Source organism: Diaphorina citri, unplaced genomic scaffold (genome assembly GCF_000475195.1).
Source record: "Diaphorina citri unplaced genomic scaffold, Diaci psyllid genome assembly version 1.1 scaffold450, whole genome shotgun sequence".
Taxonomy (NCBI): Eukaryota; Metazoa; Arthropoda; class Insecta; order Hemiptera; family Psyllidae; genus Diaphorina; species Diaphorina citri.
This window is the reverse complement of record NW_007377885.1, coordinates 143,083-163,577: the sequence shown is the minus strand read 5'-3', so window position 1 is coordinate 163,577 and position 20,495 is coordinate 143,083. Positions and strand designations below refer to the sequence as shown.

The 20,495-nt window shown below is 37.3% G+C and overlaps 2 protein-coding genes across 2 annotated transcripts; both read left to right on the top strand.

Moving 5' to 3' along the window:
• The first annotated feature begins 6,285 nt into the window (after positions 1 to 6,285).
• LOC113467306 lies at positions 6,286 to 20,072 on the top strand. Its single transcript, XM_026823413.1, has 3 exons — positions 6,286 to 6,355; positions 6,429 to 6,590; positions 19,804 to 20,072. Exons 2-3 carry the CDS (start codon positions 6,503 to 6,505, stop codon positions 20,070 to 20,072), a joined length of 357 nt encoding a protein of 118 aa, XP_026679214.1. The 5' UTR covers positions 6,286 to 6,355; positions 6,429 to 6,502.
• LOC103508953 (coiled-coil domain-containing protein 181-like) lies at positions 9,458 to 12,756 on the top strand. Its single transcript, XM_026823417.1, has 4 exons — positions 9,458 to 9,647; positions 9,944 to 10,584; positions 11,028 to 11,753; positions 12,067 to 12,756. The coding sequence occupies exons 1-4, from the start codon at positions 9,477 to 9,479 to the stop codon at positions 12,266 to 12,268; spliced, it is 1,740 nt and encodes a 579-aa protein (XP_026679218.1). The 5' UTR covers positions 9,458 to 9,476; the 3' UTR covers positions 12,269 to 12,756.
• Positions 20,073 to 20,495: the final 423 nt, after the last annotated feature.

Genomic DNA, 20,495 nt, shown 5'->3' with positions numbered 1-20,495 from the left:
CACCAAGGAAAGTGAAAGGATTAGGTGACTTACTAGTAAGTTCAAAGAATTGAATACAAAGAAGGTGACAATCTGACAAGTTGTTTTGATTCCAAGCTTCAGATAAAACCCGAGATCGAGATAACTAGATACCTACTAACTAGGTACAGGTATATCTGGATAGTGGATACCTATGTACCTACTACGGACCGGTAAGTTACCTACCTCTCTGGTCGCTCAGATTTGCACGATTTCTGAGACCTCAGCCAATCTCGTATTGGTACCGCTAACCAATTTATGTTATCTGGTAAAGGTAAAGTAATTTTGTTACCGGGTATCTAATCACTTACCTCGAATGGCTTATGACTTATGATAGATTCTTTCTCTAGGATTCAGTGGTTCCCAATCATTCCTTCGCTTTTTACTTTATTTTTTCCCTTTTTACTTTCCTATAATAAGGAAAGCAATGTATTTTTTTAGTGTGCCTATGGATATAAGGGGCAGACATCCTTTCAACAAAACTCATCAGATATTATAATCTTCTCAGTCTTCTTCTTCGCCTTTTCCCGTGTACAGACTACTACAGACGGGGTCGGCGTTTTTTGTCAGAATCTCAATCAGTCATCAGTCCTAACTAAGGTGCTGCCTTTGGGCTGACATTTGGTTTTGGCTGCAAAATTTTTACAAGTGGATGCCCTTTGCACTCAACCTTTGCTATTTCTTTAGCAAGGAAAGCACCATAATCTTCTCAGTACTTCTTCAATAAGTTTTTCGCTCGGCCGTAGGACTATGTCGGTGCGGGCTCGGTGCGGTTATGTATGTCCCAACCTTAACGCCTCATGTATGTCCGAACCTCATACATTGAGGTTGAGCACCACTTGCTTCTAACCTAATCTATTTCGCACAGCTGCCAGTAGAATATTGAATTTTATTTCTTCTACTAAACCACAGAACACAGAATCCATCAGGAGAGAGAAATATGCAGCGCTCATATTTCAGATCGTATAAGTGAACCGTAATACCGGGTGTCTATCTGTCTATCATGAAGTTCACAGGTTCGATCCCAGCGGATGGAATTAACAATGTTTAAGAATTGGACCACAAAATGTAGAAGCTAGTATTATGGGGCATATGGGGGTTTACCAACTCGGTATTGAGATGAAACGAGGATTTCCCTATATAACCAGGTCAACCTCGGATTGAACTCAATCCTGAGACAATCCACGGTGGTAAAACTCGACCTTAGTGGCTTACTGCTGGCGTAAAGAGACTTTTTAGCCCTATTCGAATAGAATCTACAAATAGTTTTCTTATTAGTTCCTTTATCTACCATTAATGCTTCAAATGCTTGAGTACCTTTATTTAACATTAATTCTTCAGTATGAGGATTTAGTCATTCAAAAGCAAATTCTTTATTTTGATTTTAAGCACCACCCACGAATACTAATTATGACCCATAATGGCCCATAAAACTTGAAAACAAAAAGCTCTTTCTACTTCAACGGATGTAGGAGGAATGGATAGAAATACAAGATTTGCAAGACCAATATCATCCTTTCAAATCAGGAGAACAAAAGAAACACTACTTGAAACCAGACAACCTGTAGACAGAAAAATCAAGGTGCCTGTAGAGTTCATAAAAAAAGGGTTATTCGACCTATTTTAAACCTTTTCTTTGTGGTATTTTTATCTTAATTCATGGATCCATTAATTCCGAAAAATCCCGCAAATCCCGCAGCTAAAAACTGCGGGATTGCGGGATCGGAAAAAGGTGCGGGATCCCGCATTGCAATCCCTAGCTGGGATCGAACCCGCGAACTTCATGATAGACAGATAGACACCCGGTATTACGGTTCACTTATACAATCTGAAATATGAGCGCTGCATATTTCTCTCTCCTGATGGATTCTGTGTTCTGTGGTTAAGTAGAAGAAATAAAATTCAATATTCTTCTACTGGCATCTGTGCGAAATAGATAAGGTTAGAGTCCAGTGGTCCTCAGAGGTATGAGATTGGGTCACACATATTAACCGCATACCGCACAGAGATAATATGGCCGAGTGTTGGAAGAAAGAAAAAAACTAAAGGCATTTGAACGTGTCAAGATACCGTCACAGACCAGTTCAGTTTACTTTTTTGTGGTAGGGGCTTGTGCAACATGGAGCTCGAAAAGCTTATTGAAGAAATGCGGAAATCCCCGTTTCTGCTCGCCGTAGCTTGGAGTAATCGAGCACGTGTGTTCAAGAGTCGTCCGTGTCGTAGACTCTGCTCGGGGAGGACGAGGTGTGGCTATGTATGTCTTGATTTTTATTATGGCAGGTATTACCTGCTTTTGGGCGGAACACGTGGTAAGTAACGATAAGAGCTTAAAGTGCTGAATCTTAACTACGATGTCACACAACAAGAAGCCCTGGCTATGTATGTCTTGATTTTTATTATGGCAGGTATTAACCTGCTTTTGGGCGGAACACGTGGTAAGTAACGATAAGAGCTTAAAGTGCTGAATCTTAACTACGATGTCACACAAGAAGAAGAGGGAGGCCAAGAAAAAGGTGGATTGACAAATAGAAGGAATGATTGGGAACCACTGAATCCTAGAGAAAGAATCCATCTACTTGATGAGCACACACACTATCAGACGGACCTGATCAGGTGTACCTGATAGTGAGTGGCTGGTTTTAGATATTGGAATACTGAAAAGACTTATTAGGAGTAAGTCTGGTCTGACTGGTCCAAGTGTTGATCAATGGACGGTTCTAGAAAAGGAAAAAAAAGAGTGTGAAAAGAGAACTACTAAAATTGTGACTAATCAAGCGTACGCTTAGGTATAAATGCAAGAAATTGAAATTTGCACGTGTTTTTGCACTCCTAGATATAGCTTTCCTAGAGATAAATGTTTTCAAACTGGTAAGATTTTCTATAGAACAGTGCGAAAATAAATGCAAAATTTAATTTAATTTTTGTGTATAAGTTTGAGCGATTAATTTCCATATTTTCGAACATCATTGATATACAAAACCATAGATACTTACATTACCCTACAGGTACTTACCTCTATCTTACAACATCTATCTAGGAAATTGAATTTTTTACAAGCATCTCATATAAACAGATAAACACCTATAACAAAAAATAGACTGGTACACAAGTATCTACTATTTACCTATAGATCAAATTCATGCAAAGTTCCTAAAATAGAAAACTTTCAATTTTCCTCTCTCCCTCCCCTTCACACCTCTTCGTCCGCTTTTCCTCTGCTTCCCAACCTCAGGAGTTCCCTAAAATAGAAAACTTTCAATTTTCCTCTCTCCCTCCCTTTCACACCTCTTCGTCCGCTTTTCCTCTGCTTCCCAACCTCAGGAGTTCTATTCTTTCTGAAACTTACACCCTTCTAAAAATAAAACTCGTCGATACTAAATAGGTTCCCTTAACGTACACGAAAACAATTGAAAAACGCTATGTCGAAAGATACCCTCGTCTAATGCAATGAGCTACAAGTATTTCAAAGTTTGTGTGTTTATTAATTCTTATTTCTTATCGAAAGTTCAAAATCGTGGTAAACTTTGTTCTTCAGAATCTTGCCGGTAAACTTCTCGGTTCATTCATTTTTCAGTCTTCTGTAAGGATAGGTAAACAGAAGAGTGCTTATGCGGTAAAGGGCAATCGATTTTATTACCTAATCTGATGGCCCATAGATTTGTAAATCGTTGAGAGATGATTACCACAGAGTAGGATAGGTGTCTCCAAATATAGTCGACTGAAACCGTACACTGCCTCGACAAGATAGATTAATCTTTTCACCTCGTCGATCGACGGCGTCGGCTCTTTTTGTGGACACAGCTTTAGGCACCTACAGTACATATATGTATGTATCTAGAAGAAACGATCAATTAAGAAGTCACACAGCTGCATGTAATAGGTACCTACTAAATTTTTACCCCTAAAGACCCAAGACAAGTCCTTAGATCAATCATAAAACCTCCCTAACAGCCTTCCCCATTTTCTGGGATTTAATTTTGTCTCATGTCAACATCCTATCTGACAAGTTGTTTTGATTCCAAGCTTCAGATAAAACCCGAGATCGAGATAACTAGATACCTACTACGGACCGGTAAGTTACCTACCTCTCTGGTCGCTCAGATTTGCACGATTTCTGAGACCCGTTTAATTGAGCTCCTCAATGGTCATAGGTTCCCACAACGCTGATTATTAAAGAGTGCATTCCCAGACAGTCACCGTTCAAATGTGTGCACACCCGGTGTTTCTTAGCTACAGTGATCCAACAATAACCTTTCGTCACCTAGTTCTTCTTTCGACTTAATCTAACAAGAAATGTCCCAAATTCAGTCCAAACTCGACAGTAATTCATTCTCGTTAAAATTCTTGCCTTAATCCGCCTAATAAGACAGATCTTGATAAAATAATTCATCGTGCATGGTGCATGAATATCTTGTGGTCTACTGAATTTTTTGCTGATCTGATGGCAGATTAGACTATAATTGTTGGAACCGGTACTGTACAACTGATTACGGACGTAATAGGTAATATTCAAATGAGACTGTCTGAATCTTTAATCCGCATAATCATACATTCACTCACATTCACCCAAAACGAAGTCTGATTGAAGTGATATGAAAATATAATAAATTTGCTTGATATGTAATGTGGTAGATATGTTTTTACATGTTTTTTTTTTTTTCTTCTTCTTTTTTTATGGTTATGTAAAAATATGAAATAATTATAACATAGCTCATACATACAGACAAATTTTATTGGCTAATCCAATATCCTGCTAGGGTTTCCTCAGATAATCATGTCTTTTTTTTTATTATTAAATTTTTGAGGACACTAGTTTTATCTTTTGGGTGTAAGGCGCACATGTATATATATCATACCTAATAAATAATAATAGGCATGGGTAGTTACATTCACCTCTAGTATTCCTATGAATGAAAGAAACTTATGGTTTCATTATAATCTTTGAGCACCAAAGTGCTGGGTCTAACAAGACGTCTAGGGGTCATACTTGTCCTGTTCTAATGTAACCCGTGGTTACGAACCACAGTGCGCCAATCTCCAAATGCAGATAAGCAAAACCTACTCACAGAGGTAATTTCGTTGAGTAATTTGACCAAGAATAATCGATGAGCCAAGAAAATTCTAGTGATTCCAGCACGCTGCATCCAGACTGGAGATGGAAATGATACGATTGTTCTATACATGGACAACATTTCAAGACAGGGAAATGGGTGGAAATATCCGATTTAGGGCCTGCGACAAAAAAATTGTAAAGATTAGGTCAATATTAAGCATGTCGGGAGGCGCGCAAACGTCAAGAGTTAGAAGGCCCATGTTAACACGAAATAGAGTTTCATGGTTTTTCGGCACTTCCTCAATTGTACGTATACGTATATCATTTTGAAACATTTCACCAAATGTGTTCATCAAGTGTGGACATATGGGGTGCAATAGTCCTACATACTGGACTCCGCACACAGGAATTTGGTCAGAAAAAACCAAGTGTGGACATATCTTTGGTCTTCCACGCTGAAAGATGGGCAAGAGTGGGCTGGAATAGACGCAAAATATAGAAACTTTTAATGAACATTATTTTTCGTTGTACTTATGTGGATGTATGACGGAAATCACAATCTTACACAAACTACTTCTCAGTGTATTAAGTGTTTTAGTGCTGGGCACAATACAAATCTCAATATTATTCACATTATCAGATTCTATTTATTTTTTAAGAGTCCTATATAAAATTTACACCTCATACCTAATCCAACGTGTGTACAATTGTGTATGTCAAGTGTATTCTTTCATTTAAATCAATAACTCCTTTATGTTGTTTTCATTCACAGAAGTACAGTGAATCAATCAACTTGAAGTGCCAAGTTAGTGTTTGCGAGTCACTAAATCCGAATGAATCTATACAATTGAGGTGTAAAAGAGAGAGAGTCTACAATTGCGAGTCACTAAATCCAAATGAATGAATGAGTCTACAATTAAGGTGTAAAAGAGTCAGGGAGTCTAAACTTGAGTTGTAGAAGTCCAGGAGTCTACAATTGAAAAGAACTGTTCAATATGACAGATGTGCTCAGCAAAATCACAGAGGAGGAAACCAACATGAACCACATTGAAGAAGAGGATGATGAAGAAACCAGAGACTTCTGTAAGTGATAGTTCCCATCTTCTAACTTCTAACTAACCAAATGCGAACTAAGACCAACGAGCCAAGTTTGTTTAATTTGACAAAAACTATGTCCTTTTCTCCAATTTGACAGCCCAAAAGTGGTATAAGTGAATCAATCAACTTGAAGTGCCAAGTTAGTGTTTGCGAGTCACTAAATCCGAATGAATCTATACAATTGAGGTGTAAAAGAGAGAGGGTCTACAATTGCGAGTCACTAAATCCAAATGAATGAATGAATGAGTCTACAATTGAGGCGTAAAAGAGTCAGGGAGTCTAAACTTGAGTTGTAGAAGTCCAGGAGTCTACAATTGAGAAGAACTGTTGAATATGACAGATGTGCTCAGCAAAATCACAGAGGAGGAAACCAACATGAACCATATTGAAGAAGAGGATGATGAAGAAACCAGAGACTTTTGTAAGTGATAGTTCCCATCTTCTAACTTCAAACTAACCAAATGCCAACTAAGACCAACGAGCCAAATTTGTTTAATTTGACAAAAACTATGTCCTTTTCTCCAATTTGACAGCCCAAAAGTATTTTCAAATGGTATACACATGAATGATCATTGATCAAACATGATGTAAAACCGTAAAGGTGTGACAAAGTCGACCGCCCGTCGATCAACGTCAACTGAACCGTCCACACTGCTTCAAAAACATAGATTGACCTCGTCGATCGACGCCCGGTCGACTATGTTTGGACACACCTTTAGGTACTTTGAATATTGTCGATTGTAAAACAGTAGTTACCTACCTACTCTATGAGATATGAAAAAGTCAATTTGAATTATAAGTTTGTAAGAATTTCGCATTTTCTTTTTCGCAGACATTTACATTCTATCCCGAGAACATCCCACGGTTCTAACTCCAGTGCCCAATCCTTACAAACGATCAGACCGGATCAGAGAAAAGAAAATCACAAAGGCTTTTTATCACTCTAAATACAAAGGGGACACCCTAAATAAATAATAGAACATAAATACCTGCATTACAAAAGTAAATAGACTATACAGGGTGCTTTACCAATATTTTGGATGGTAATCCTTCAGGTGAAATTTGCTTTTTTTTGGGTAACATATCCTGATTTCTAGGCACAATTTTTCTGATGTACCTAGTCATATATCATTTTTATTAAAAATCAGCATGCAGCATGTCGCAAAAATTTCACAATTCTAAAATCATGTTTATCACATAAAAGCCCTTCAAACCCCTCAAATGAAACGTTAGAAAAGAGTCTTATTCTGACCTGTAGGTACGTAGATTTAAGAATACATGTAAGCAACATGTTTCACATACGTTCACGACAACCCTGTATATGGAAAGCTATCTCGGAAGGTACAAAAATAGAAATTGTCATGACGACAGAATAAACTTTTTTTCTCTGAAAATCTTACCAAAGCTTTTTCCGAAACGTTCATAAAAACTTCCTTGATAAAAAGTTTATAACTTTCAGTCGAGGATATTCTAAGCTTTCAATTGTTACATTTCCTGCTAGATGACAGGGGATCGTAAAGTTATGTTTTATAATTGCTGTGTCATGTTGCAAGAAGCTATTTGTATTGATTCGAACAATAGTCTGTCGGGACGCCCTTTCCGCGTGTACTTTTGACTTTTTGGAGATCTTCAAATAAAGCTGAAATTGTGAAAATTATTCGATTGGAAATTTCGTTCTGGGTAGTTTTGTACTCGTGATTTCCCTACGCAGAATGTCACCTAATAACCGTTTTTTGTGAAGGTAAATATGTGAATCAATTTTTTAATAAAAATAATTATGTAGGTAGGTATACTTATAATTTATAATAGGTACCTATTAGACTTTGAAAAGCAATTCTTGCAAGAATTTGGTATCTAGCCAAGTTCTTTGTCCATAGAGATCCCTATAAGAGGTAATAAGGCTTTTTGAAAGCATCAAATTCCTCAAAGATCTGTAAATATGTTTTATTGGCACATAGGAACGTCCATTTTAAAGTGCATAATATGTCTTTGTAAAATTTAATTAAGAAAATATCTTGCGTTTAAAATTTATTGCAACAGATATCTAACTACGCTACCGAGGTATATAGGTATTATCTTTTCACAATGAATAGATACTATCGTTTTCCTTCCCAAGTCGCACTATTAAGTATGAGCTACCAACGTAAGTACTATTGAGTCTAGTCAGTGATAGTGTTATAAGTTTCCACATGGTAGAATTTGCATACACCAGAAGTACTAAATGGAGATCTTAGTCCTCACGAACATAACCGCTCTTCAGTCGATGAAAATTCATGCAACAACTTGAAGAATGCAGACAATTCATGCCACCAAAGAACGAACGAAAAGCGATGCCCTCACAGTCTTCGATATCCTATCCTGCCTCTCCGACATGATCGGTCGGACGACAGGTAGGTTCACCTAATCAGCTCCGCCTGTCAGGTGTACCTGATAGTGTGTGTGCTCATCAGTTATCAGATACACCTGACAAGCGGACCTGATCAGGTGTAGCAGTCAGGTCTACCTGATAGTGTGTGGCTGATCTAACAGTTCAAAGAGTGTTGACTCCCTCTTCCACAATCTAAAAGCTATCAAGCTGTATACAATGACATAATCCACCTGCACCACCTGTGGATTTGGTGCGAACGACTTACCTACTATTAGCTAGAATTAAAACGATATACCTATCTGTTGAAAAGTTCACAATGTAAATTTTTTTTCTTGTTTACAGAAGACATCTTATCATTACTAAATGGAGATCTTAGTCCTCACGAACATAACCATTCTTCAGTCGATGAAAATTCATGCAACAACTTGAAGAATGCAGACAATTCAAATCAAACTGTGACTCCTAAAGGACAAAATAATGCGTGGAGTAATGATTTTGATGTAGAAAATCAAGACATTAACAATCGACCAATCAAGAAGGAAATCATACATCTTGAAGAAGTTAATGAGAAATCTGACAAATCAGCCTCTGAAATTCAAGATGGTCGCTTGGGGAATATGTTAACCCTTTTTTTCTTTCTTTTTTAGGTTTGATAGAGGAAACTCTAACTGGTCTTAAGTATCGTCTCGAAATAAAAGAGAAGGACAGGATCGGACAAAGCCAACTGTTCCAAGAACAAGTTTATCTGTTTAGGATAAATTTCGCCCCTAGCGGAAAGGATACATGAGGTATGAGGTATGGGTACCCTCCCTCCACTAAATCATACATCTTGAAGAAGTTAATGAGAAATCTGACAAATCAGCCTCTGAAATTCAAGATGGTCGCTTGGAAACTGTAACAGGACTATCTAAAGATAAAAGTGAACCTAGTGCAGGGCCGATGGATAGTAAAATAAATCACAAAAAGTCTGCTTCTAAAACGGCAAAAAATGAAGAACCAAATAGATCTAAAATTGAAGTTAAATCTTTGCCACAAGAAAACTTCTGCTCTGACCGAAGTAAAGAAAAAGTAAATAGTGAGTATAGTGCTCAAAGATTAGCTTTCAGTAACCACAAGAAAACTTCTGCTCTGACCGAAGTAAAGAAAAAGTAAATAGTGAGTATAGTGCTCAAAGATTAGCTTTCAGTAGCGAAGTTGAAAATGATACAATTAACCACACTCTGACTTTTGATCAAACTGACCAACTTAATGAAAACCAATTTGAAACAACAGAGAATATTGATGATATTCTAAAAACCTCAAACAATAACACACTCGAACTAAAGAATTTAACTAATGAAGACGATCAAACAAATGAAAATCATTTGATAATGAATAGCGTAAAAATAAACCCCACTTTCAGTAACGAAGTTGTAAATGATACAATTAACCACACTCTGACTTTTGATCAAACTGACCAACTTAATGAAAACCAATTTGAAACAACAGATAATATTGATGATATTCTAAAAACCTCAAACAATAACACACTGGAACTAAAGAATTTAACTAATGAAGACGATCAAACAAATGAAAATCATTTGATAATGAATAGCGTAAAAATAAACCCCGTTGTAAACAATCCTGAGAACAAACTCAACTATAGACCTAGCAGTACTGAACGAATAGGATCTTACAATAAATCAGCAAAACCTGTAACGTCCCAGAATGGAAAAACGAAAAGTGGTGTCAATGACAAAGAAGAAAAAATCAAGTCAGATCCGAGTAGAATCAATACTAAGACAAATGGAAGCAACAAAAAGAACCAAAGCACCAGTAAAAATAAATTGAATGGAAAACGAGATATAAATGAAACTTCAAGTAAAACTGCGAAGCCTCAAGCAAATAAAACCAACAACACTGACAGTGTAAAAGCACAAGGTAAAGATCACTCGAAAGTTAAAGATGTTGATAGTAAGAACAGTGCTAGAATAAGACGCACTCGGCATGACTCAATAGAATTGAAAGAACCAACTGATTCTGCAGAAACAACCGAAGTAAGTCAGAGGTTAGATATTCCTACTACATTAAAAACCCAAGAGACTGACCTGTCAGAGCCGGTCAATGACAAAGAAGAAAAAATCAAGTCAGATCCGAGTAGAATCAATACTAAGACAAATGGAAGCAACAAAAAGAACCAAAGCACCAATAAAAATAAATTGAATGGGAAACAAGATATAAATGAAACTGCAAGTAAAACTGCGAAGCCTCAAGCAAATAAAAACAACAAAAATGACAGTCTCAAAGCACAAGGTAAAGATCACTCGAAAGTTAAAGATGTTGATAGTAAGAACAGTGCTAGAATAAGACCCACTCGGCATGACTCAATAGAATTGAAAGAACCAACTGATTCTGCAGAAACAACCGAAGTAAGTCAGAGGTTAGATATTTCTACTACATTACAAACCCGAGAGACTGAACTGTCAGAGCCCCAACCGAAGTAAGTCAGAGGTTAGATATTCCTACTACATTAAAAACCCAAGAGACTGACCTGTCAGAGCCGAAAAACTCCAATGAATTACTTTTGTCAACAGAGGAGGTCAAATCCAAACTAGAAGAAATCAAGGAACGTAACCGATCCAAGTTAGTCGTATTAGTGCCACCATTTGAGCAATACAAGAGCTACATGAACGATAACTATTCCGATTCTGATGATAACGAATCATTTGACCTTGAAGAATTCCTTCGCAAAGAGGATCCACATAACGATCTGAACTATCTACCTGACTTTGAACTTGAGTCTGACAACGAACTTGACAAACTATGTAAAGATAGTGGAAGTCTCAATGACTTGGGAAATCTATACCCTGAGAGCATGTGCAGCAATCATAAGAATCAAAATAAACTGAGAAGTATGAGGAAGAAGGGTAAAGATAACACAAATGGCAAGAACATGACGAGATCTTTGGAGGATGATGAACTAAGGAGACATCAATGTAAGATGATGAACAATATCAAGAGTAGTCAACCGTATGAGAATAGTGTGAAGAAGTTGAATCAAGACAGTGGAGGTGGTAGTGGGAAGTGCAAGCAGAAATGTCCACAACGTCCATCCACAGCTCCTGGGGGCAGAAAGTTTGGGTGTGACTGTAAATGGCCGCGGATAAAACTACCGGAGTATAATGGACTGAGATCAGAGTATGGACTGTCTGCCGAGCAACTTTGTGAGAGGAAAAGGTAAGGTATTGCTTCAATCAATTATAGCGATACATATGTAGGTACTACATGGGTTATGAAGTCAGAAGTACTTGGCTTCGCTTACTTTAACCAGTGATAGTGGACAAGTGGACAGGGAATCTCGTATTCTCACAACATGGCAAATGCACAAGCACATATTCGTAATGGCTGACAAAAGGACGACAAAGAAATCAGCGAAATAATGTAAATTTAAATAGAAAGTAAAAATGGCAGGTAACATAGGTAAGTTAAATTTTCAATACTAACTAGACAATATTCCAAGGCATAACACAGTTTCCTTTCTCCAACGCAGGCAAAGACAAGAGATCACCAAACGGATGAGAGAAAGGAGACAGAGGAAAATGGACGAGGAGGAAAGGAGGAAGATGGAGAACGAGAGAATGTTCCACGAGTGGCTGCTGAAGAAACGACAGCAAGCTAAGGAGCAATGGATGAGAAATCAGAGACTGAGAGCCATGCGATACAGTAGACAATGTATCACACCTAACCAGTGAGTAAACCAGTCAACAACTGAAACTAATTTGGAAGAGAACGTTTTGTATGTCAACAATTGGTTTGAAGAAAATGTCTCCGACCTTTTACCACCTTTTATTAGTATTAATCTGCCGTTCGAAAGAGTGTTTTTTTTATATACGTTCTTCAATTTTGCAAACTACAATTCGATACCGGTTAAGTTTTCAGCTAGTGCAACTATTATTTTACAAGTCCAAGAATTTGCCGAAATTTTGCAACTATTATTTTACAAGTCCAAGAATTTGCCGAAATTTGAGCTCAACTCCTGCCATTTTGTATATCTCCTGATACATCAAGAGGAATGTACCCTCTTCATTGATTGATATGTTCTGTCTTCTTGCGACTTTTCTCCGTGAAATCAGTCTGATTTGTGCTTGGTTTACAAAGAATATTGTTTCTTGATTTTTCAAATGAAATGAAATTACTAACAACCTTCCCATTGTATTCCAGATCCGATTACTAACAAAATTTCCACATCAATACATGAGTCACAGTGGATTGATTGGTATAACGAGACGTTAGTTAGGCCAGCCACTCACTACCAGGTAGACCTGACAGGTACGGCCCGTCGCGTCAGATCTACCTGATATCAGATGAGCACACACACTATTATGTAGACCTGAAATCGTCGTGAATTCCTATTTGCTGCTCGTTTCCAGTCGCTTTCAAGAATGTGGGAGGATTTAATTAGCATACGTATAGGCTACTCGAATACTGATTATGAAACGGAGAGTGTTGCATAGATTATCTGGATGAGTGATTCGTTTAAATACTCGACTTATATTCCAACACCTTCCTGACGGCTCTTTCTCTTATTAAATCACCGCTGGATTTGCTAGTCATTGTTGAACTAAGGAGACATCAGTGTAAGATGATGAACAATATCAAGAGTAGTCAACCGTATGAGAATAGTGTGAAGAAGTTGAATCAAGACAATGGAGGTGGAGGTGGTAGTAGTAAGTGCAAGCAGAAATGTCCACAGCGTCCATCCACAGCTCCTGGGGGCAGAAAGTTTGGGTGTGACTGTAAATGGCCGCGGATCAGTCATTGTTTTAATATCGTTGTAAATGAAAAGTCATTTGCTGTTATTATACACTTATACTTTATACAATTGTATTATTATCTACATAATATGTATTTGTATTATTTGCAGATATTATACAATTGTAAATTGCAAATGTAAATAGAGAATATCATTGTTGAGTGTTGAATAACTCACAACTCACAGTATGATTCTTTCATTTAATGTTTATTGCTTATAGGTAGGTTTGTAACTTTATCCTATGTACTTAAAATCAAAGTTAGGATTTAAATGTTTTGGAAATACCTATTTGGATTGCAACAGAGAGCCTTTGCCGAAGATATTGCAAAAACCTCGTGCCACCAGAAAGTGTCACCAAAAGCTACCTGATTATATCACCAAATTAACCAATATGGTATTCACTAAATTAAAATGTGTAAACATGAATAATGGTATCGTCTGTTCTATACATATTGTAGTCGATAGTTCATCGTCTATTGTATATCAACACTATCAACAATTCAACATATTGTACTCCTTAGCTCAGCTCTTATATTATTAGGTACTTGGTTTTCAATATGAATCCTAACCTGTTCACCAGAGGAGTCATAGGTCAAAACACCTACAAATTGAACTCTCATCGATTTGATCCTTTCACTACCAGTCCAAACTACCTAGTTAGTAAAATAAAATAAATAAATAAATTCGAGATCTTCGTCTATTGTATATCAACACTATCAACAATTCAACATATTGTACTCCTTAGCTCAGCTCTTATATTATTAGGTACTTGGTTTTCAATGTGAATCCTAACCTGTTCACCAGAGGAGTCATAGGTCAAAACACCTACAAGTTGAACTCTCATCGATTTGATCCTTTCACTACCAGTCCGAGCTACCTAGTTAGTAAAAAATAAATTCCAGATCTAAGCTCAGGGTCTTATTCAAGGAAACACTACGCCCCTCACGCGTTAAAAAAAAGGTCGTAAGTAAGAAATATTTACAAACGGTGTCAACATTTCTTGTGCCAGGAGAAGTGCTGTATATAGTGAGGAGTGGGGAGTCATTCTTGGAAGAGGCTGGCTATAGGTTACTAGATTTTGGTTTTCAAAGTTTTACCAACTGCTTATGGTTTCATTATAATCTTTGAGCACCAAAGTGCTGGGTCTGGGTCTAACAAGACGTCTAGGGGTCATACTTGTCCTGTTCTAATGTAACCAGTGGTTACTAACCACAGTGCGCCAATATTTAAGTCCAAATGCAGATGAGCAAAACCTACTCACAGAAGTAATTTCGTTGAGTAATTTGACCAAGAATAATCTATGAGCCAAGAAAATTCTAGTAATTCCAACACGTTGCATCCAGATTAAAACAAAATTTCAAGATTGGGAAATGGGTGGAAATATCCGTTTTAGAGCCTGCGACAGAAAAATTGGGAACATTAGGTCAAAATCAAGCAAGACGGGAGGCGCGCGAACGTCAAGAGTTCGAAGGCCTATATTAACACGAAATAGAGTTTTATGGTTTTTCGGCACTTCTTCAACTGTACGTATATCACTATGAAATGTTTCACCAATTGTGTTAACCAAGTGTGGACATATCTTTGGTCTTCCTCGCTGAAAGATGGGCATGAGTGGGCTGGAATACGCAAAATATAGAAACATTTAATGAACATTATTTTTCGTTGTACTTATGTGGATGTATGGAAAAAATCACAATCTGATACAAACTACTTCTCAGTGTATTAAGTATTTTAGTGCTGGACACATAATACAAATCTCAATATTATTCACATTCTATTTATTTTTTAAGAGTCCTATATAAAATTTACACCTCATACCTAATTTGTATCTAGAAGAAACGATCAATTAAGTCACACAGCTGTATTAGGTACCTACTAAATGTTTACCCCTAAAGACCCAAGACAAGTCCTTAGATCAATCACAAAACCTCCCTAACAGCCTTCCCCATTTTCTGGGATTTAATCGAGCTCCTCAATGGTCATAGGTTCCCACAACGCTGATTATTAAAGAGTGCATTCCCAGACAGTCACCGTTCAAATGTGTGCCACACCCGGTGTTTCTTAGCTACAGTGATCCAACAATAACCTTTCGTCTCCTAGTTCTTCTTTCGACTTAATCTAACAAGAAATGTCCCAAATTCGGTCCAAACTCGACAGTAATTCATTCTCGTTAAAATTCTTGCCTTAATCCGTCTAATAATACAGATCTTGATAAAGTATTCATCGTGCATGAGTATCTTGATCTACTGAATTTTTTGCTGATTTTGCTGATGGCAGATTAGACTATACCTCTTGGAACCGGTACTGTACAACTGATTACGGACGTAATAGTTAATATTCAAATGAGACTGTCTGAATCTTTAATCCCCATAATCATACATTCACTCACATTCACCCAAAACGAAGTCTGATTGAAATGATATGAAAATATAGTAAATTTGTTTGATATGTAATGTGGTAGATATGTTTTTACATTTTTTTTTTTCTTTTTTTATGGTTATGTAAAAATATGAAGTAACTATAACATAGCTCATACATACAGACAAATTTTATTGGTTAATCCAATATCCTGCTAGGGTTTCCTCAGATAATCATGTCTTTTTTTATTATTAAATTCTTGAGGACACTAGTTTTATCTTTCGGGTGTAAGGCGTAAGGGTGTAAGGCGCACATGTATAAATCATACCTAATAAATAATAATAGGCATAGGTAGTTACATACACCTCTAGTATTCCTATGAATGAAAGAACTATTTTTTAAAACTTTTTTTTCCTCCTTCGTCCTAATCGTTGCATAATCCTGTGTTGAAGTTAAATCTCGCTAAACTATCTGTGTTATGCCGTAGTATGTCCTGCAGAACTTGGAGATAGTTTTGGGACGTTATGGGTTTTCTTGGCAATATTTTCCGTTGCAAAAGCTCCATCACCATCATACGAAATGCCATCTCTGGAACTTTTTAGCAAAATTTCCTTCAAGGATTTAAGCTATTCATTTTGGAACAAAATCGAAAGTGTGGATCGGGGTTGTGTGTGTGTGCTCTTTTTTTCAATGAGGTATTTTTCTGTATTGATGTTCAAGTGATTATTAAATCCAAATGCGGATGTGTGGTTGGATACATATCCAATTAGATTTAGATGTCCAAGAATAGTGCAAAAGCTCCATCACCATCATACGAAATGCCATCTCTGGAACTTTTTAGCAAAATTTCCTTCAAGGATTTAAGCTATTCATTTTGGAGCAAAATCGAAAGTGTGGATCGGGGTTGTGAGTGTGTGCTCTTTTTTTCAATGAGGTATTTTTCTGTATTGATGTTCATGTGATTATTAAATCCAAATGCGGATGTGTGGTTGGATACATTTCCAATTAGATGTCCAAGAATAGCAGACTAAATGCCGATCTCTTGACACAAGTCTTGTTAAAGAAACAAGACAAAGTTGTCTCATGTCAACATCCTATCTGACAAGTTGTTTTGATTCCAAGCTTCAGATAAAACCCGAGATCGAGATAACTAGATACCTACTAACTAGGTACAGGTATATCTGAATAGTGGATACCTATGTACCTACTACGGACCGGTAAGTAACCTACCTCTGGTCTCTGGTCGCCGCTTTTTATCACTCTAAATACAAAGGGGACACCCTAAATAAATAATAGAACATAAATACCTGCATTACAAAAAGTAAATAGACTATACCGGGTGTTTTCGAAATATTTTGAATGCTTGGTTTTTGGTTATCATTCAGATGAAAATTGCCTTTTTTTTAGTTCTAGGATTCTAGGCACAATTTTTCTTTACCTAGTCAAAAATCATTTTTATTGAATATGAAGCATCTTTCATAACTACAAAATCATGTTGAGCACATAAAAAAGCCCATCTAACCAGTCATATGAAACGACAGAAAGAGTCTTATTCTGACCTGTATGTAGATTTAAGAGTACATGTAAGCAACATGTTTCACACACGTTCACGACAACCCTGTCTATGGAAAGCTATCTCGGAAGGTACAAAAATAGAAATTGTCATGACGACAGAATAAACTTTTTTTCTGAAATCTTACCAAAGCTTTCCGAAACGTTTATAAAAACTTCCTTGATAAAAAGTTTATAACTTTCAGTCGAGGATATTCTAAGCTTTCAATTGTTACATTTCCTGCTAGATGACAGGGGATCGTAAAGTTATGTTTTATAATTGCTGTGTCATGTTGTAAGAAGCTATTTGTATTGATTCCATCCTGTGTTGAAGTTAAATCTCGCTAAACTATCTGTGTTATAGTATGCCGTAGTATGTCCTACGGAACTTGGAGATAGTTTTGGGACGTTATGGGTTTTCTTGGCAATATTTTCCGTTGCAAAAGTAAATCAAGGAACGTAACCGATCCAAGTTAGTCGTATTAGTGCCACCATTTGAGCAATACAAGAGCTACATGAACGATAACTATTCCGACTCTGATGACAACGAATCATTTGACCTTGAAGAATTCCTTCGCAAAGAGGATCCACATAATGATCTGAACTATCTCCCCGACTTTGAACTTGAGTCTGATAATGAACTTGACAAACTATGTAAAGATAGTGGAAGTCTCAATGACTTGGAAAATCTTTACCCTGAGAGCATGTGCAGCAATCATAAGAATCAAAATAAACTGAGAAGTATGAGGAAGAAGGGTAAAGATGGCAACACAAATGGCAAGAACATGACGAGATCTTTGGAGGATGATGAACTAAGGAGACATCAGTGTAAGATGATGAACAATATCAAGAGTAGTCAACCGTATGAGAATAGTGTGAAGAAGTTGAATCAAGACAGTGGAGATGGTAGTGGGTCTACTTGATGAGCACACACACTATCAGACGGACCTGATCAGGTGTACCTGATAGTGAGTGGCTGGTTTTAGATATTGGAATACTGAAGTCTTATTAGGAGTAAGTCTGGTCTGACTGGTCCAAGTGTTGATCAATGGACGGTTCTAGAAAAGGAAAAAAAGAGTGTGAAAAGAGAACTACTAAAATTGTGACTAATCAAGCGTACGCTTAGGTATATGCAAGAAATTGAAATTTGCACGTGTTTTTGCACTGCTAGATATAGATTTCCTGGAGATAAATGTTTTCAAACTAGTAAGATTTGCGATTGAGCAATGCAAAAACACATGCAAAATTCAATTTCTATGTTCAAGTTTCAGCGATTAATTTCCATATTTTCGATCATCAATGACTTACAAAACCATAGATACTTACATTACCCTACAGGTACTTACAGCTCTATCTTACAACATCTATCTAGGAAATTGAATTTTTTTACAAGCATCTCATATAAACACCTATAACAAAAAATAGACTGGTACACAAGTATCTACTATTTACCTATAGATCAAATTCATGCAAAGTTCCTAAAATAGATTGTATTTGTAGCTGTACAGAAATGGATTTATCCTATGTAGTTTGGATGCTGTACATCAGAAGCTCCAGAGCCAACTGTAGGATGTTCTTTCTGACGACGCGACGTTTGACTTTTTATTCTGATCCACATACTCGTTAAGCTGTCAACCCCACCTTTTGGAGATAAATTCAAAGCTATAGCAAGACGTAAAGCCTTGGTTAACTGTTACCTTTGGATACCACAGAGGTTAAAAATAAAACTCGTCGATACTAAATAGGTTCCCTTAACGTACACGAAAACAATTGAAAAACGCTATGTCGAAAGATACCCTCGTCTGATGCAATGAGCTACAAGCTACAAGTATTTCAAAGTTTGTGTTCTTATTAATTCTTATTTCTTATCGAAAGTTCAAAATCGTGGTAAACTTTGTTCTTCAGAATCTTGCCGGTAAACGTCTCGGTTCATTCATTTTTCAGTCTTCTGTAAGGATAGGTAAACAGAAGAGTGCTTATGCGGTAAAGGGCAATCGATTTTATTACCTACTCTGATGGCCCATAGATTCGTAAATCCTTGAGAGATGATTACCATAGAGTAGGATAGGTGTGTCCAAATATAGTCAACACCGTCGATCGATGTCGACTGAAACCGTACACTGCCTTGACAACATAGATTAATCTTTTCACCTCGTCGATCGACGGCGTCGACTATGTGTGGACACAGTTTTAGGCACCTACAGTACATATGTATGTATCTAGAAGAAACGATCAATTAAGTCACACAGCTGTATTAGGTACCTACTAAATGTTTACCCCTAAAGACCCAAGACAAGTCCTTGGATCAATCACAAAACCTCCCTAACAGCCTTCCCCATTTTCTGGGATTTAATCGAGCTCCTCAATGGTCATAGGTTCCAACAACGCTGATTATTAAACGATTGACCTCGTCGATCGACGCCCGGTCGACTATGTTTGGACACACCTTTAGGTACTTTGAATATTGTCAATTGTAAAACAGTAGTTACCTACCTACTCTATGAGATATGAAAAAGTCAATTTGAATGATAAGTCTGTAAGAATTTCGCATTTTCTTTTTCGCAGACATTTACATTCTATCCCGAGAACATCCCACGGTTCTAACTCCAGTGCCCAATCCTTACAAACGATCAGACCGGATCAGAGAAGCCAATGCTGAACTTCAGTCTGAATCTCCGAAAAATGGCACTCGCTCAGGGACCAAAATCCGGTTTAATGATACGCCCGGATCAGAGAAGCCAATGCTGAACTTCAGTCTGAATCTCCGAAAAATGGCAGTCGCTCAGGGACCAAAATCCGGTTTAATGATACGCCTATGCTGTATGAGTATGTGAAACAAGGTAGGTATCTAGGGTAGATTAATTGCCACCAAAGAACGAACGAAAAGCGATGCCCTCACAGTCTTCGATATCCTATCCTGCCTCTCCGACATGATCGGTCGGACGACAGGTTCACCTAATCAGCTCCGCCTGTCAGGTGTACCTGATAGTGTGTGTGCTCATCAGTTATCAGATACACCTGACAAGCGGACCTGATCAGGTGTAGCAGTCAGGTCTACCTGATAGTGTGTGGCTGATCTAACAGTTCAAAGAGTGTTGACTCCCTCTTCCACATTCTAAAAGCTATCAAGCTGTATACCATGACATAATCCACCTGCACCACCTGTGGATTTGGTGCGAACGACTTACCTACTATTAGCTAGAATTAAAACGATATACCTATCTGTTGAAAAGTTCACAATGTAAATTTTTTTTCTT

What these genes read in the sequence shown, in the direction of transcription:
- LOC113467306 (XM_026823413.1), top strand. Translation starts at nt 6,503, where the DNA reads ATGACAGATGTGCTCAGCAAAATCACAGAGGAGGAAACCAACATGAAC. An exon ending in TGAAGAAACCAGAGACTTTT is followed by an intron (nt 6,591 to 19,803) that starts GTAAGTGATAGT and finishes TCTTTTTCGCAG; the next exon opens with ACATTTACATTCTATCCCGA.
- LOC103508953 (XM_026823417.1), top strand. Translation starts at nt 9,477, where the DNA reads ATGGATAGTAAAATAAATCACAAAAAGTCTGCTTCTAAAACGGCAAAA. An exon ending in AAAGATTAGCTTTCAGTAAC is followed by an intron (nt 9,648 to 9,943) that starts CACAAGAAAACT and finishes ACTTTCAGTAAC; the next exon opens with GAAGTTGTAAATGATACAAT. An exon ending in ACAACCGAAGTAAGTCAGAG is followed by an intron (nt 10,585 to 11,027) that starts GTTAGATATTCC and finishes AGTAAGTCAGAG; the next exon opens with GTTAGATATTCCTACTACAT.